Source organism: Phascolarctos cinereus, unplaced genomic scaffold (genome assembly GCF_003287225.1).
Source record: "Phascolarctos cinereus isolate Bilbo 61053 unplaced genomic scaffold, phaCin_HiC Scaffold_4;HRSCAF=312, whole genome shotgun sequence".
Lineage (NCBI taxonomy): Eukaryota > Metazoa > Chordata > Mammalia > Diprotodontia > Phascolarctidae > Phascolarctos > Phascolarctos cinereus.
Window position 1 is genome coordinate 137,782,907 of NW_027555847.1, and position 18,433 is coordinate 137,801,339.

The 18,433-nt window shown below is 43.9% G+C and overlaps 1 protein-coding gene across 1 annotated transcript in view; it reads right to left on the minus strand.

Moving 5' to 3' along the window:
* The window catches only part of NLRC3 (NLR family CARD domain containing 3), a 62,623-nt gene that overhangs the window by 35,012 nt on the left and 9,178 nt on the right, over window positions 1-18,433 (minus strand). Inside the window, 4 exon segments of the mRNA XM_020995660.2 lie at window positions 181-264; window positions 2,385-2,471; window positions 4,186-5,947; window positions 6,272-6,531. Coding sequence (XP_020851319.1) covers window positions 181-264; window positions 2,385-2,471; window positions 4,186-5,947; window positions 6,272-6,455 — 2,117 coding nt within the window. The 5' untranslated portion in view covers window positions 6,456-6,531.

The window sequence follows — 18,433 nt, forward strand, 5'->3', positions numbered from 1 at the left end:
TCTGGGGACCCAGTGTGTGGACAGGCAGAAAGCCTGCTAATTTCCACCACAGGCCCCTGGAAAAAGGAGAGAATGGCTTTTGCTAAAACTCCCTGTGCTTGGCTGGGTTCATCCGACAGCTGTTCCCTAGCTACTCTGAACCCAGTGCTCTGGTCTTATACAGAAACACATCAGACTTACTCGAGGACAGTCAAACTTTTGTTGACCAGGAGGGATCTGGCCAGAGCCTTGGCCCCTTTGTTGTGGATCTGATTCTCAGCCAAGCTGCCAGAGGAAGAAAAGAGGAACTATCATTTCCGCATCTTCACACTCCTCCACCTCTTTTTGTATCCACCCACCTCCTCCCACCACCTACAGCCACACCCATGGACTCAATTTGGGCAAACCTCTTGTCTGTTTTTACTCATTTATGGTTTGTATTTGTTACCATTTTGCTTTTTAAGTGTTTATACTCAATTAAATAATTAGCTTCTTTTAAAATATTTTTAATTTCCCCCCCAATTACATGTAAAAACAATTTTAACATTCTTTTTTTTTTTCAAATTTTGAGTTCTAAATTCTTTCCTTCTCTCCCCTTCCCCTCCATTGAGAAGGCAAGCAGCTGTAGGTAGTCATGCAAAACACAAATAATTAGCTTCTCATCTATTTACCCCCACGCACTCAATAATGAATTGTGGAACAAATGCCTGCTTTCCCCTCTTTCTATCTTAATATCAACTATGGCTAACATTTACATGGCATTTACTGTGTGCCAGGGGCTGGGCTAAGCACTTTACAATTAGCATTTCACTTGGCCCTCACAGCAACCCTGGGAGATAGGGGCTGTTATTATCCCCATTTTACGGATGAGGAAACTGAGGTTAAGTGACAAGTCCAGGGTCAAACAACTGGTAAGTGTCTGAAGCCAGATTTGACCTCGAGTCTTCCTGACTACAGACCGGTGGTCTGTCTATCTACTGCACCGCCTAGCTGCCTACATATCTGGGCCCAGAAGAAAAGCCTTCTTCTCTAGGGAGCCTTCCTTAATGCCCCTAGCTGAAAATATTCCCTTCCTCTAACCTTGCAAAGCACTCTGCACTTTCCTTCTAGTCTTTTTTTGGGGCGGTTAGGGTGGGGAGAGTCCAGACTTGTAATTTTATCAGTATGGGGAATGCAGGTTAATAGAAATGCTCTTCACCTGGGCAGAGTAGTTTCTCTGTGACAAGTAGAACTGAGAGGGTGACCCAGGAGCACTGAGATGTTAAGGGACAAGGGCCCATGCTCACACAGCTGGGGTAGGCAGGAGGTTAAGAGCTGAACAGGGGTCTTCTTGGCTCCCTGGCCAGCCCTCTATCTACCAGGTCATGCTGTGTCTCTTCAACATTATGTTCTCGTGGTAGTCTATTCTGGACCCAAGTGAGTTCTGAACCCTAATTTTGGAGGCAGCAGGTGAGGTGATAGATGGAGAGCTGGGCCTGGAGTCAGGAAGACCTGAGCTCATGTCTGGCCTCAGACACAAGCTGTATGACCCAAGGAAGTTACTTCACCTTTGTCTGCCTTGGTTTCCTCAACTATAAAATTGAGATAATAATAATACTTACCTCCCAGTGCTGTTGTGAGGATTAAATGAGGAAATATTTGTAAAACACTTAGCACAGTGGCTGGCACATAGGAAGCACTTAATAAATACTTATTTCTTCCCTTCCTTACATTCTTCTTCCCTCCCTTCATTCTTTCCTTCCTTCCTCCCTCCTGCCCTTCCTTCCTTTCTTCCATCCTCCCTCCCTCCTGTCTTCCTTTCCTTCTTTCTCTCTTCCTCCTTTCCTTCTTTCCTTCTTTCCTTCCTTCCTTCCTTTCTTCCATCCTCCCTCCCTCCTGTCCTCCTTTCCTTCCTCTCTCCCTCCTTTCCTTCTTTCCTTCCTCCCTCCTGTCCTTCCTTTCTTCCATCTTCCCTCCCTCCTGCCTTCCTTTCCTTCCTTCTCCTTCCTTCCCTCCTTCCCTTCCATCCCCTTTTTCTCTTGTCCTCCTTTCCTTCCTTCCCTCCTTCCTTCTTTCTTTCCTTCCCTCCATCCTTCCCTAGTTAGCATATATTCATTATGTATACTCATATTTGTATGCACGTTATATCACCCTTCCCCTCAGGCTCGATTATAACCTCTGTGATGTGAGGACCTTTGTACCCAACACAGGACTTTGCAGAGGGAGTGATTAACAATGAAGAAAGTAATAAATGAATGATCAACCACTCAGATTGTTGGGGAACTTATTCAGAAGCATTACATCACTGGGGACAGGATGAGGGAGGCTGGTTCTAGCTGAGTCAGGAGAGGTGGGGGTCAGGGCTAGGGTGGGCCTCCTGTCCTTTGGGGGGAGGATGCCCAGGGCCTGGCTTCTGCTGCTGTTACCTGATCTTCTGAATATGACAATCCTTGCTGCTCAGTACACTGCCCAGCAACTCCATCACGTTGTCTTGAAACTGGTTGCTATCCAGCCTGGTCAAGCAGAGCAGAGAGCAGGTTTTTAACAGCAGGAGAGATGGGAAGTGTTCTCTTCTCCCCTCTCCCATCCCTCAATGATCAGGGTGATCTTAAGCAACTGGGAGCACATCTATATGGACAAGGTCTCCAGAGGGACTTAGAAAGAGTGGAAGGCAGAGTTAAGGGATGGGTCAGAGCCACAGGAGATCAGAGAGCTGGTTTAGAGTGGATCAAGGCCAAAGTCTGGGTCTTAACCTGGATTTCTGACTCCCGGGATAGGACCCTTTCCCACCTGCCCCATTCCAAAGAGCCTCAGTGATCTCTCTGCAGAGCCCACAAGAACGTCCAGCTCTCTCCCAAGAGCATGTGGCAAGGGTAACTGACTGACCATTCTTAGGGTGTTCTGCCCCAGTCCTCTGGTAACTGGCTACCCTAGAGAGCACTTACCTCTCTCAGACACCAAGCCCCAGCATTACTTGGCAACTGCTCCCACTTACTCCATGTCTAGCCTCTTGCCCAAAGCCGTGAGTGGCATGATGGGCACACTGATCACCAGCAGGAGCTCAATGGGCATGGAGCACAGAATAGGTACTGCCATGCACCCCCAAATTTTAGGAGAACTTTAGGAGCTCCTGATGTAGTTATTGAAAAGGGGGCAGCCCAGAATCTGGGGGACTAGGTTAGAAATTGCAATTTTCTGAAATTGTCACTAGATAAGAACTGTTTGAGGGGTGTGAGCACTTCTGGGGCTCTTCTAACAGGTCCAGACTCTAAGACTGAACAAGACATTCTGAACACTTTTCAGGAGGGTCCTGGAACCTCCAAAAGGACTCTGAAACTATTCCCCTCTCCTCCCCGGCTCCAAACAAAGGACTCTGGGTCCAAAATCAATAGATCTGATGAACTGATATTCCTAAAGCACAGGTCTAACAGATTGCTACCCTTCTTAAGAAGCTTCAGTGGCTCCCTATTACCTCTAGGATCAAATGCTTGTCTGATATCTAAAGCCACCAACAATCTGGCACTAGCCTACTTCCAGGCTAATTACACCTTACTCCCCCTCAGGAATGCTACATTCTAGCCGAACTTGATATCTCCTCTAGGAGATATTCTGTTTCCCACTTCGGGGCCCACCTCATGTCTATCATGCCTGGACTGCTCTCCCTCCTTACCTTTATCTCTTAGAGCCCAGAGCTCTCTTAGGCTCAGCTCAAATACCACTTCCTTCAAGAAGCCTTTCCTGACTCTCCCAGCTGTCCCTTCCTGCCAAATTCACCTTATACTTCTTTTATGAGTATCTTGTATTTAGTATCTATAAACATGTTGTAATCCCCCTATCAGATGCTTATATCCGTGGTCCTTAGTGTAATGCCGGTATGGCACACATTAATAAATGCTTGTTGATTGAGAAAGGCAGAACCTCTAAGGGGGGCCATTCTCATGGCCTGGTATTGTGGGGTACATGCCATACTGCTAGTCACATCTAGTGGCTCCTATTGCCTCTCTGAGCTCTGTGAGGAAAGAACGGGTAAGAAATGGGCAGGGCCTGGAAGAGAGAGAATGGACAGGGCTGTTCTCCTTTTGGTGTGGGAAATGGTAAAAACCATTCAGGTTTCTGATTTTTCCTCTGTGTCTCTGACTTTGAGCTCACCCACGAACCTATCTCACCCCCACCACCCCACGCCCGGAGGCTCACAGGGAAATGCCCACTACATCCTGTTATGGGCACCTGAGGTTCCTGCAGTAGAGAAGCTGGGGCAGCAGGCTCTTGAGGATGGCATAGTTGAGGCATCTGGTAAGATTGGTCTCCTGGGCACAGACCTCAGAGACCTGCAAGAGGTAGGCCAGAGCTGAGAGGTGCATGGGGTCCAGCAGCCCAGCCAGGCTCTCACTCTCCAGGGCCTCCTCCACAGTCCTGGCCAGCTCTGTGTGCTGCAGCTCGTGTAGGCACCGTAGGGCATTCACAGTGCGGGAGGAGATAGAGGCATCAACCCTGAGGTAGCTCTGCAGGTGAGCCACAGCCTGGGCCCGGTAGCTGCTGTGCTCATCCCGCCCTAGGAACCAGCCAGCCAGTAGGGAGTTGACCTGTGGGGAGAGGAGACCTGAGAGGAAGCGTAAAAACACATCCAACTGCCTGTCGTCCTCCTGGAGTGCCCGCTGCACAGCGTTCCTGAAGTGGGTGAGGAAGCCAAGCTTGGGCCAGGACATGCCGCTCTCTGAGAAGAGGTCAAAGATTGCCCTCTTGGCTGCACTATAGTAATAAGCAGCAGCCGCAAACTCTTGCAAGGTGAGGTGGATGAAGCAGTAGGCAGAGGATGCTGGGGTCTCTTCCCGCAGGAGGAAGCGACCGCACAAACTGCTCTGTAAAAGGGGGAGGTCAACACCAAAAGCTTTCATGTCCTGTTCATAAAACACATACTTCTTTCTGAGGAGGCTGTGGAAGGCCAATTGGCCCAAGGTCCCCATCATCTTCCTGCCACTGTGGACAGCCTGCTCAATCCTTGGGCTTTCCCTCAGCCTGTCCTGTCCCTCCCCACACAGGGCCATCTTGAAGTACCATGCATAGATCTCAGAGAGTGTCCTTGGAGGTGCCAACTCTGAGGTTTGGCATCCCAATCCATTTCTGATCAGGTAACCCAGCACTGTCCCACATAGCCAGCAGAAGGAAGGGATGGTACACATTAGATACAGGGCCTTGTTGGCCTGGACTTGATTCAGGATCTGGCCAGGGAGGTCACAACTATCAGGAAACATCTGGTTCAAATAGCTCTGGATCTCCAACTCATTGAATCCCCGGATCTCAGTCATCCGGTCCACCAACCCCCCCGGAATCTGGCCGGCAGCTGTTGGGCGGGATGTCACCCAGACTGAAACTTCTGGAAAGAGGTTCCCACGGATGATGTTAGTAACAAGATTGTCCACTGGGATTTCTTTCTTCGGGTCTGTGCAAGCCACCGCATTGGAAAAATCCAGAGGTACTTTAAATTCATCCAGCCCATCTAGAATCATCAGGACCTGCCCAGAGCCTAAGTATGTCAATCCTGTTTCACTGATGTGGGGAAAGGCTGAGCAGATAAGTCTCTCTGCAGACAGCTTTTCATAAATGTTGAGCTCCCGGAAATTCAAAGGCAGCACCAAAGAGATGTCCTTACTGATCTCCCGCCGGGCCCACATGGAGACATATGTCATCACCAGTGTAGTTTTGCCGATGCCAGCCACCCCAACAGTCACAGAGATCCGGGGAGGAATAGAGACTTTGGAGAGAGGTAAGAAGAGTCGCTCCAGGGGGATTGTTTTAGACACATGCCTCTGGCCCCGAGTGGCCTCAATCTGGGTGAAGTCATGCTCTTTTAGTTGGAGATCTGTCAAGCCCTCCACTAACAGTAAGTTGGTCAATCTTTCCGAGGCAGTTTTCTCTGACAAGAGACCTAAGTCTACACTGACTCCATATTTGCTCAGGAGAACCTCCAAGTGCCTCTGCATCCCAGAATCTGCAGAGATAAGACAGGGGTGAGTTTGGGAATGGGTCAGAAAGAGAAGTTATCAATGATTCCCTTTCACTCCAGATAGATATGAAACCGGAAAAACCTATAAGATAACCCCAGTTCTCTCCCTGTGAGTAGAAAGTGGGAGAAATAGAGAACAAATCTGTGGAGAGGTTTACTCAGCGGATCATGGAGAGGAAAACAGATGAGGAATAGGGAGGGACAAGGAAGGGCAATGAGTGAAAGGAGAGTGAAGAAGGGAGCAAAGAGAAGTGGAGAAAATAATGAGTGTTATATCTTCTCCCCATGCTTTTTTCAGGTATTGCCTACCATAGGCAGTGCTGTGGAGGCTGAGCTGGGCAGTCAAATTCTCAATGAAGTCCTGTCCAGCCCGGGAGCCCTGGCTGCCCTTCCCAGCCAGCAGATCGATGAGCACCTTCACCTTCTGGGTGGGGGAACTGGCCCCCTGAACAAGGCTCAACTCCTCCTCTCTCAGAACTTCCTGCTTTCTCATGGAGTCCAGAACCTCCTCCAGAAGATGTGAGGAGATGACTTGAACCAGCGCTTATGGTGCCACTGCATCCAGGTACCTGTCCATGGTAGGTGGGGGGGAGAGACAGTGAGACAGGGAGAGAGAGAGAGAGAGAGAGAGAGAGAGAGAGAGAGAGAGAGAGAGAGAGAGAGAGAGAGAGAGAGAGAGAGAGAGAGAGAGAGAGATTAGTGAAGGAACCTGTAGGGACAGACCTTGTCTACCTCTCACAGGGCAATAGGCAGAGTGAGGGAACCTGCACTATCAGGGTTCAGGCAGTAACACCAAAATGCCTGGACACTGCCCAGTGTCCAAGTGTCCTAGAGGTAAGCTTGGCCTCCTTGTGGGAAGACTGTCCCACATACTGTTTCAAAAAATTAGCTCCCAAGTACAAATAGATAACTTTGTGATAGCTAACTCTCCCATATATGCTAGGAGTCTTACAAAATCCAAAAGGCTTTAACTCCCATGAGATAAGGGACTAAAACAGCATCAGTGTTTCTGCTGAGACTCTAGAGATTTGAATGATTGGCCAGGCAGTACTAGGGAGCTGCCTCCTCCAAAGTAGCCAAAGTAGACTTAGAGAAACTAACTCCAACCCTTTCCCCAAACAGGCAATGCAGTATGGTGAAAAAACACTGGATTGGGAGTCTGAAGACCTGGGTTCAAATCTCAGCTCTGCCATTTACTCCTTATGTGACTTTGGCAAATTATTTCACCTCTCGGTGCCTCAGTTTCCTCATTTCCCGTAAAATGAAGGAGTTGAGCTAGCTGCCCTTCAAGGTCCTTTCTAGCTCTAATTACTATGATCCTTAACTATGGCAAAGATAAAAACACTGTTAGGGACTCCACTCACCTTCCATCAAAGAAAATCCAGGTATTCTGAGGAAAAGATAGTTCTAGGCCTGCAGCAGAAGTAATGATGCCCTTTCCAGCCAGGACCCTCTCCAACAGCATCAGGGTCCCAGGAGTTGGGCTTTATCAAGTTTCTGTTCATGGTTCTAGGAAAGAATAGGAAGCGATGACAGCAACGTACATGAGCTGATGAATCCTCAGATCTGCTCCTCACAGGAAGGAATCAGGATCAGGATTCTAGATTTCCATCTGGAAGGGGCCTTAGAAACCACTGACTCTTACTCCCTCACTTTAGAGATGAGGAAACTGAGGCACAGAGAAATTAAGCGACTTTCCCAGAGTCACATAATCTAGTGTCTGAGGGAGAAGTTCATTTCTCTCTCCACAGCTCACAATGGGAAGAGAAAAGCAGCATTGAAGGAAGCTAATAGGTATGGAAAACTCTCTAGTGGGACTCATTCTGGAGAGACCGCCCTAGAAGCCCTGCCTCCACCACCAGTTAGGCAATGGGCGTCTCACTGAGTGTTGGTCTCAGGTAGGTGTCCCCGCACTCCAGCCCACACTTCACTCAGCTGCTGAAACGATTCTCCAAAACAGCACGTCCAGATGTCACTCCTCTACTCTATAAACTCCAGTAGCTCTCTATAGCCTCCAGGAACACATATTAAGTCCTCTGTTTGGCTTTTGAAGTCCTTTGTATCCTGGCTCCTTTCTACTTTTTCAGTTTTCTTTCTCTGGACCCCCCTCTACATAATCCATGATCAGTGTCCTGGTTTTCTTGCTGTTCTTCATACCAGAAGCTCTCTCACCCGACTGGGTATTTTCATTGGCAATTGTCTCCCTAAACCCCCACCTGTATGATAGGAATATTCTCCCTCCTCACCTCCTTGCATTTCCTGGCTTCCTTCAAAATCCAACTTAAATCCCACCTTCTGCAGAAGGTGGAAATACCTCGCCTCTAAAATGATTTCCCATTGGCACTGTACATATCCTGTATCTTCAATTTTTTGCATTTTGTTTTTCCCATTAGAAGGTGAGTTCCTTAAGGCATAGATCATGTTTTTATAATTCTTTGCACCCCCAGTTCACCCCACAATGCCTGGCACGTTACATGCGCACTTAAATGTACTATATAAATATGCTTATATTTATGTTACTATATTATATTAAATTTATTATATAAGTATTTAATAAATGTTTGTTGATTGACCACTCTCCATTTGTGGAGCTCTTGACTGAGCAGGAAGAGACTAACTCACATGTACATGGCATTTTGCATTTATTATTAGCAATAATAATAATTCCCATTTCTACAGCACATTGAGATCTACAAAGTACTTTCTTCATAACAGCCTATGGGGTAGGGGCAGGACAAGCATTATTCTGACCATGATCATGATTATCATCACTACCATTTTACAGATGAAAAAACTAAGGCTTTTGCTGATTCCTCTCACCTGCTGGTGTCCTCCTTCCCAAACTACCTTGTATTTAGCTACTTTGTATATATTTGTCTATATTCACTGTATGCTGTGGATATTTTTATATATCCTCGTTGTCTCCTCCCATCAGAATGTAAGTTCCTTGTAAATAGGGGGAGTTTCATTGTTTTTACTTTCACGTGTCTAGCAGAACGTCTGACCTTCAGTTCATGTTTAATCAGTTTTACTGACTGATAATCATGGCTCAGAAAGAGGTGGTATGGGGGGTGTACCAGACCTTCAACTCTAACCTTCTGTTTCTAAATTTACATCTCTTTCCACTACACCTGCTTTCAGGGAGCTTACAATCAGTTGGAGAAGATAGGCTACCCATACAAATCTATAAACATTAGTGATGGCCCCATGGATACACATACCCAGTGGTGAACATAAGCACATCATCTATTTGGAGAACAGAAATAGCATGGGAGGGGTGGGGCAAGCAGAGAATCAGGACAAGTATATGAGTTCCAAAGGCAGGATGGTACTAAGGGCAGTGAAATGTGAGGGGCACCAGAGGATGCAGTTAAGCCTAAAATGTTTCAGAATTCATGAGGCTGCAGAAAGAGGGGACAGAGATAGTTCCCAAAGGAAGGCAAAAGAGTAGATCCATAGATCTAGAGCTGAAGGAGACTTAGAGGTCATCTAGTCCAACCCCCTCAACCGAGGACTCGAGTGGTGAAGACCCTTCCCCAAAGGCCATGTAGCTAGTAAGCAGCAGAGCTATGGTTAGAAGTAAGGCTTTGCTACTGCACATTCAATGATTTTTTCACTGTACCATGAGTATATGATAGTCACCAAAAGAGATGTATTGCTAAACTCCAAACCAGATAAGGCCAGTCACTCATACAGACTGGGTTAACACCCCAACCACATTGGGGATGCTAACAAAGAGATACATAAAAGTACTAAGTAAAGGAGGAAATAGATATGGGTAGAGTGGGAGGGTGTGGCAGGGAGGGCTGCTAGAAAGAATGGAAGAACCAGAATCAGGTAGGGCTAATTAGGGAAGGCTTCTGAAAGAGGGTCCTGGGGGCAGCTAGGTGGCCCAGTGCATAGAGCACTGGCCCTGGATTCAGGAGGACCTGAGTTCAAATCTGGCCTCAGACACATAACACTTACTAGCTGTGTGACCCTGGGCAAGTCACTTAACCCCATTGCCTAGCCAAAAAATAAAAAATAAAAAAATAATAATGAAAGAGGGTCCTGAAAGTCCTGCTCTGATGTCTCATTCACCAGGACTGGCGAATTTGGCTTCTCAAATGCTACACCAACCAGCTCCTCACACCAAACTCCACCATACATTCTAAATGGATTTGTGATCTTAATATAAAAGATCATATATTAAAAAAAAGTAGAAGAAAAATAGGTTATGTGCCTCTCATAGCTATGGGTAAAAGATGTATTTTTTTTAAACATTTAAAAAATTTTTTGACTTTCAAATTTTCTCCCTCCCTTGGCCTCTCCCCACCCATTGAGAGGGCAAGCAATATGATACCCATTATACAGGTGATTTTTTTTTTAGCATTTCTAAAATTTTGAGTGAGATGTGTTCTTAACCAAACAAGAGCTAGACGCAATTACAAAAGATAAAATAAATAACTTTGAATATTTGAAACTGAAAAGTTTCTGTACAGACAACATTAAGGCATCTAGGATAAGAAGGGAAATGGCTGAATGGGGAAAAAAATCTTTGTGTCAAATTTCTCTGATAATGGCTTGGTTTCCAAGATATATGAACAATTAATAAATATATAGAAGACTAATTCCCCAATAGATAAATTAGCCAAAGGCTATGAATAAACAGTTCTCAAAAGAACTACAAAGTATTTACAACTACATGAAAAAATTCTCCAAATCACTAATAAGAGAAATGCAAACCAAAACAATTTTGAGGTTTTACCCTACACCCTGAAAACTGGCAAAAGTGACAAAAAATGGTTAACAGTCAATGTTGGAGGTGAAGTGGAAAGATAGGCACACTAATACATTGTTGGTGGAGCTATGAAATGGTACCACCACTTTAGAAAGCAATTCAGAATTACATAAATCAAGTGACTAAAATGTCTATACCCTTTGAACCAGAGACTCCATTATTGGCTTTATACCCTAAGGAGGCCTTCAATAATAATAATACTCCCCAGGTATTCAAATGCTACACCAGTGGAGCATAAATTCTGGTAGAGCTTACCAATCTGGAGAGGCTTTGTGTATGGGCCCACCAATGGATTATGTCAATCAGCTAGCATTTATTAAGAACCTACTATGTGCTAGGCATTGTGCTAAGTAATGGGGGGGATACAAAAAGGCAAAAAAACCCAGTCCCTGATCTCTAAGTAGTTCACAATCTAAGGGGGAAACAACATGTAAACACCTTTGTGCAAACAAGACAGATATAGGATAAATTGAGAGTAATCTTAGGAGTTGTCTCAAAAAAACCCAAAACACAAGATTAAAGAGAATCGGGAAAGGCTGCTTACAAAAGGTGAGACTTCCGCTAGGACCTGACAGAAGCTGGGGAAGCCAGGAAAGGAGATGAGGAAGGAGAATATTCTAGGCATGGAGAAGAGTCAGTAAAAATGCTCTGAGACAGGAGATAGAGAGGGTTGTTCTCAAGGAAAAGCAAGGGGGTCAGTGTCACTGAGCATATGGAGGGGAGTGAGGTATAATAAGATTGGAAAGGTAAAAAGGTTATGAAGGGCTTTAAAAGCCAAACAGAATTTTATATTTGATATTGAGGGTGACAAGTATCCACTAGAATTTTTGTAATGGGTTGATAGGGTTAGATCAGTTTGATAGCTGCTAGGTGTCAAAAGATTCATCACCAAAAGGAAAATTACAGGTGATAACTTTTTTGGTCATCAAAACTTATGAAGAAATATTTTCTAGTTCCCAAATGCGAAACCATCAAAGGATATGAATAGGCAGTGTTCAAAGGAAGAAATCCAATAACCCTATGAAAAGAGACTCTAAATCACTAATAATTGGAAAAATGCACATCAACACGATGATCAACCACAATTCCAGAGGACTCACAACAAAACATATTACTCACTTGCATATAAAGAGGTGATAGACACAGCACAGATTGAGGCATATTTTCTTTTTGGACATGGCTAATGAGGAAAGTTGTTTTTCTTGCCTGTACATGTTTGTAACAGATTTTGTTTTTCTTGCTTTCTCAATGGATTGGGGTAGGGTGGAAGAGGGCAGTGTGAGGGACAGAATTCAGAACTAAAAATAAAAGAAAATTGAATTAAAAAATAGTATATTCAGAGTTGCCAACAAATAAGTTGGATCAGTAAGGGGCAGTATGGAATAAATGGAAAGAGGTATAGATTTGGAAGCAGGAGAGACTTCTAAAATTTTTAAGCTGTGTGATCATGGTCAAGCCACTTAGCCTGAGCCTTGGTTTCCTTATTTATAACACGAGATGATACCTGTGGTACCAACTTCACAGAGTTGCTATGAGGCTCAAATGAGCTAATGGAGGCAGTGCTTAAAAGCGCTATATTGATGCCACCCATTATTACGATGACTGGCTAGTTATTGTATGCATTTGATTGAGGCAGGACACATGATGATGTAAGCTGGAAGAAGCTACTCAGTTTGGTGGTGGGAGGAGATACATGACATTCTGAAGGGGAACTGAGGTAGGGGATTTATACAGACAAAAAGTGGTTATTAAAGGCCAGAGGGTGGGTGGAGCTGATAACAGAAGTCTAGCACTACAGCCCCGACACCAGGAAGCTAGACAAGAATCTCTGTCTATCCACCAAGATTTCTTGGTAGCAAGAGGACCCCAAACTACAAACCCCACCATGCTTAGCAAGGAGGTAGTTCCCCCATGAAGTCCTCAGCATAGACTGAAGAGTCAGTCTAAATATCTGTTATATCCTCAATCCACCTGACCATGTTAACAAGGGAATATACTGAATTCAGGGTGATGTGACAGCAAGATTAAGAGGGATTTATTAAGCCCTTAAAGAACAAGAGGAGGGAAAGGCAAGGGACCATGGGTATCTTAGCAAGGAGGAGGAAACAGCCAGGGTGATTGCTTTTCTAGCTTCAGTTATCCAAATGCTGCTTTAACCCCAGCTTCCAACTTCAAGGACAACTCATATTTTTTTTTATTATAACCAGCCACCATTTTTCTAACCCTATCAAATGATATTATACCCTCCTTCCCTCTCCTCTTGCTGCCATTTTTTTAAACGGAGTACCAATAGCAAGTGAATGTCTTCTTCTGCTCGGTCAGATAAGTAGAGGAGGAAATCCTGAGGGTGCAAAATGACTGTGGTTTCTCAGAAAGATCAAATGGGTCAGGTTGGCCCCAAAGTTTCCCCAGATAACAAAGTGAGGAAGGGAATGAGTTTTGGCACTCACTGCCTGATGAGAGAAAGCACTTAATGAATGCTTATAGAATTGAATTGATTTGAACTGAATGAAATGGAGGGTTGGGGAGAAGGATCTGAAAGCTTTTTTTTTTTAACCTTTAAAAAGATGTGTTAATATTCCCCAGTGTTATAAACCACATATCTAATCTGACCCTCTCATTTTACAGTGGAGGAAACTGAAATCCAAAGTAGTCAAACAACTTACCCAAGGTTACATAGTCTACTAGCAATAAAATTGGAGCTATAGAGTATTATAGATGCTTTGGTCCTAGTTTAGCTAAAAAGAGAAGGAAAAATAGAGCCCGGTGAGGGGAAAACCAACTTATAAGATAGACTAGCAAGAGGAAAGATCAGCAGTCTACATCTCCCTCATTAAATAACATTAAAATGCTCCTCGAAGGCATGTTCTTTCCTTTCTTTGTATGCCTAATGCTTATCGCAGTGTCTGGCACATAGGGAATATTTAATAAATGCTTATTGATTGGTTGACTGGTTTGAGGAAACTTTGGGGAACTTCTTTGAAAATGAAGGGACTTCCATGTGGCAGAGGCTGTGATTTATTTAGGAGGAAAGGTGGGGTTATCACCTGGCCTGCTCTCCCAAAAAACAGCTTATGGGGCAGCTAGGCGGCGCAGTGGATAGAGTACCGGCCCTGAAGTCAGGAGGACCTGAGTTCGAATTCGACCCAGACCAAACACTTGACACTTACTAGCTGTGTGACCCTGGGCAAGTCACTTAACCCCAATTGCCTAAAAAAACAAACAAACAACAACAAAAAACCCCAAACACCAGCTTACCAGGACACCTGGCTATTGTCATGCCAGTAGAAGATTGAGGCTCATAAAGCCAATGTGGGCTATGAACTCATACAAGTCTCTGAAAAAGCAGGTAACTACATCATGTTCACAATGAGCACACAAAAGAGGAGGAAACCATCCATGAAAAAAGGGATAAAGGTGAGAGCAGAACGGTTCGGAAATATTCCTTAATTAGATCACCAATACCCTCTGCTCCAGCATTACTAAACTCTACTTGATTCAATGGATTAAGTTGTCCTCAAAGGTATTTCTGCAAGTTTTATCGAAAAGTTCAACCCATCCTGGTCCACTGAACAGCTTTTTTAGGAGGAAGGGGTTTCATGAGAAGACAGGGGAAGGAAAGACCTGTTCTGAAGCCTCTCTTTCAAGTACCAAGGCTTTAGTCATTGTTATAGATTAAACTCAGAAGAAACCTCAGATATCATCTAATCCAACCACCCACCCTCTCATTTTATAGATGGGAAAATTGACTTGCTCGTGGTCACAGAACTAGATAGAGTCAGGGTGAAGAGCAGAGCCTTGTTCAGAGTTCTTAGTACTACACCATGCTCCAGTCTCCCCAGATTGAATGATTTATGAAAAGTAAAGCTGGTCAAAGAGCCCACAAAATATGGTGGAGAGGAAAAGAGACCTAGACTAGAACTCCTGGGTAGGTCTTGACGGGGTGGTGGGGTGGGGTGCAAAGTTGCTGAAAGAGATCCACAGGTCAACTGTGAAAGACTTAGCTACTCTGATCAAGGCAGTGATCCAAGACGATTCCAAAGGACTCATGATGAAAAACGCTATCCACCTCTAGAGAGAGAACTGATGAACTTGGAATGCAAATTGAAGCATACTTATAAAAATTTTCTTTTTTTTATTGTTTTCTTTTGTTTGTGTTTTCTTTTGTAACATGGCTAATGTGGGAATGTTTTGCATGATCCTCACATATATAATTAAAATCAAATCACTTGCCTTCTCAAGGAGGGAAGAGGAGTAACAGGGAGGGAGAGAATTTGGAACTCAATATTTTAAAAAATTATTGTTAAAAAATTTTACATTTAATTGGGAAATATTTAGTGAAATAAATAAAAATATTTTTAATAAAGAAAGGGATCCACATGCACACTAACTATTGTTATTTTGCTCTTTAATTCTAACAAAATATGTAGTATTGAGTAGAAAAAAAACAAGCAAGTAAGTATTAACTGCTATAGACCAAATAATACGTCTCACATGCCTAGGAATTATTTTCAAAGCTATGCAGGTGCCATTAATTAGGAAACTCCACTAAGAAGTGCTATTGGTGGGGCAGCTGGGTGGCACAGTGGATAAAATACCGGCCCTAGAGACAGGAGGACTTGAGTTCAAATCTGCTCTCAGACACTTGACACTTACTAGCTGTGTGACTCTGAACAAGTCACTTAACCCCAACTGCCTCACAAACAAACAAAAACACCACAAACAAAGAAGTATTATTGGCTTCATAATAAATTTTGATCATTAGATACTTACTAGCTGTGTGACCCTGGGCAAGTCACTTAACCCTGTTTGCCTCACTTTTTTTTTTGCCACTTTTTGTATTCCCCAGGGCTTAGCACAATGCCTGGCATATGTCGTTGAGTCGTTTCAATTGTGTCTGACTCTATGACCCGACTTGGAGTTTTCTTGGCAGAGATAATGGAATGGCTTGCCATTTCCTTCTCCAGTTTATTTTACAGATGAGAAAACTGAGGCAAACAGGGTTAAGTGACTTGCCCAGGGTCACACAGCTAGTAAGTATCTAAGGTCGAATTTGAACTCAAGTCTTCCTGACTGCAACACCTAGCTGCCCACGTCTGGCATATATTAGGTCCTTAAGACATGTTTATTGATCAATTGACTAGATGACATCTAAGTCCCTCCCAGCTTTAAATCTTTATGTTCAAGAATGATTTTATAATTCCTCACTTTACAGAGAAAGGAACCAAAGACCCCTTAACCCAATGGGGTTGAGTAACTTGCTTAAGGTCATTGAGTCAACTAGAATGGAGTTAGGATAACCATAATTCAAGCTAGGCTTCCTGGATCCCCCAGCACTGCTCTTCACAGTACAGTAGGGAAAATTCTGGATTTGGAGTTAGAAGATCTAAGTTTAAATTGCTCTCTGGGCCTCAGTTTCTTCATCTGTAAAATAAGAGAGTTGGGCCTCTGAGATCCCTTCCTATTCTTGGGCTCTGACCCTTTGATTTCCATATTATCAGGTAACTTCTGTTTGTTCTCGTGCCTTCTAACTCACACTCAGTCCCCTTGCTTGTATTAACTCCTTCTCTGTGCTCCCCTACTACAGCTGCTGCCCTTTTCTCAGCCCAGCCCCAAGACTGACCACACTGTATACCTGGGGGGAGACTGACTCAACAGGAACTGAAAACCCCAACCAGGCAGCTCTCGAGTTGCATCTGTGTGTAGGGAGGTTCAGCTCAGGGTTGTCTCCATCCCCTACACATCCCCCTAATCTTCAGTCAATTTCCCCTTGACAACTTATACCAGGAAATTTGGGGTTAACTCCTCCTCTACCCTTAAAACAAGCTCAGCTGCATCTTGATGGGTACAGATAAGGGGCAGGGGCAGGAAAGAGAATCTCATTGTTGGAAAGGACTTCAGATCCATCTAGTCTAACCCTTACTTGATAAAGAATACCCACAACAAGGGCAGCTAGATGGCGCAGTGGATAGAACACCAGCCTTGGAGTAAGGAGGACCTGAGTTCAAATCCCACCTCAGACACTTATTAGCTGTGTGACCCTGGGCAAGTCACTTAACCCCAATTGCCTCCCCAAAAACAAGAATACCCACAACACACTTGACAATTAATTTCTGCTTGAAGACTCCAACAAGGGAGTGAACATACTGTGATCCCACGTAGCTCTCTCCAGTTTTGGTTGCTCCTTGTTAGAAAGTAGGAAAAGAAGGAAACAAATAGGAAATAAACATTTATTAAATGCCTAGTATGTGCTAGACACTGTGCTAAGTACTTTACAAATATTATCTCATTTGGTCCTCTCAAAGGTACTATTATTTTCTCCATTTTACAGATGAGGAAAACTGAGGCAGACAGAAGTTAAGTATCTCACATAGCTAGTAAGTGTCTGAGGCTGAATTTGAACTCGTCTTTGTTATTCCAGGCCCAGCGCTCTATCCACTGCACCACCAAAGTAAATAGAGTAAATGTAAATATTTCATGTTATCCTTATGGAAAAGATAGAGAGAAAAAGATAGATAATAAAATACCATTGCATGGATTCAGAGATCACTGAAAGACTGGATTCAAAGATTAGTCATTAATGGTTTTATGTCAGCTTGGAAGAAAGTCTAGCTTGTAATGCCCCAGGAATCTATGCTTGGTTCTATTATAGAGGCAGCTGGTGGCCCAATAGGTAGAGTGCTGGGCCTGGAATCAGGGAGACTGGAGTTCAAATCTAACCTCAGACACTTACTAGCCGTGTGACCTTGGGCAAAACTCTGTTGGCTTCAGTTTTCTCAACTGTAAAATGAGAATAATAACAGTGCCTATCTCACTGGATTCTTGTGAGGATCAAATGAGGTAATAATTTTGAAGCATTTAGCACACAGTAGGCACTATAGAAATACTTATTCCCTCCCCTATCCCCTTAACATTTTTATCAATGGCTTTGATAAACGCCTAGGTTAGTTTGCTTATCAAAATTGTAAATGACACCGGTTTGAGAGGGTTGGCTAATAATATGGTGAATGATAGAATAGGGACCCCAAAAGATCTTATAATCAAGAAGATTTGGGCTGAATCTAATACGACTAAATTCAGTAGCAGAAAATGCAGTCTTATACTTGGGTTAAAAAAATGTTTGCCACAAGTACATGAGATCAGGAGACATAGTTAGACAGCAGTTTGTCTGAGAAGCATCTGGGGGGTTTAGTAAAACTGCAAGTTTATGAGTCAACAGTGTGATGCGGTAGCCAAAAAAAAAAAAAACCCTAACATGATCTTGAACTAAAAATAAAGAGAAGCCCAGCTTCCAGAAACAAGGATGTGGTTGTGCTTCTGTTTCCTGCCCTGATCTGCCTTGTGCTCAGTTCTAGGATCCACCGTTTAAGAAGGTCATTGATAAACCAGAGAATATTCAAAGGAAGACAGGATGAGGAAAGGCCTTGAGTTTACACCACACGAGGACAAGGTGAAAGAACTGGGGAATTTTAGGTTACAGAAGAAGAGATCAGAGAGACGTGGTGACGGACCTTCAAAGACTTGGAGATCACCCTAATGCAGTATTTCCACTGCACTTGTTGAAAAGTTTTGAAATAGATTTCTAAGCAAGTTCAAATTCAATTTAATAAGCATTTATTAAGCACCTGTGAGATGCAATTATAATAGCTAACATTTACATAGCACCTGCTATGTGCCAGGCACTATGCTAA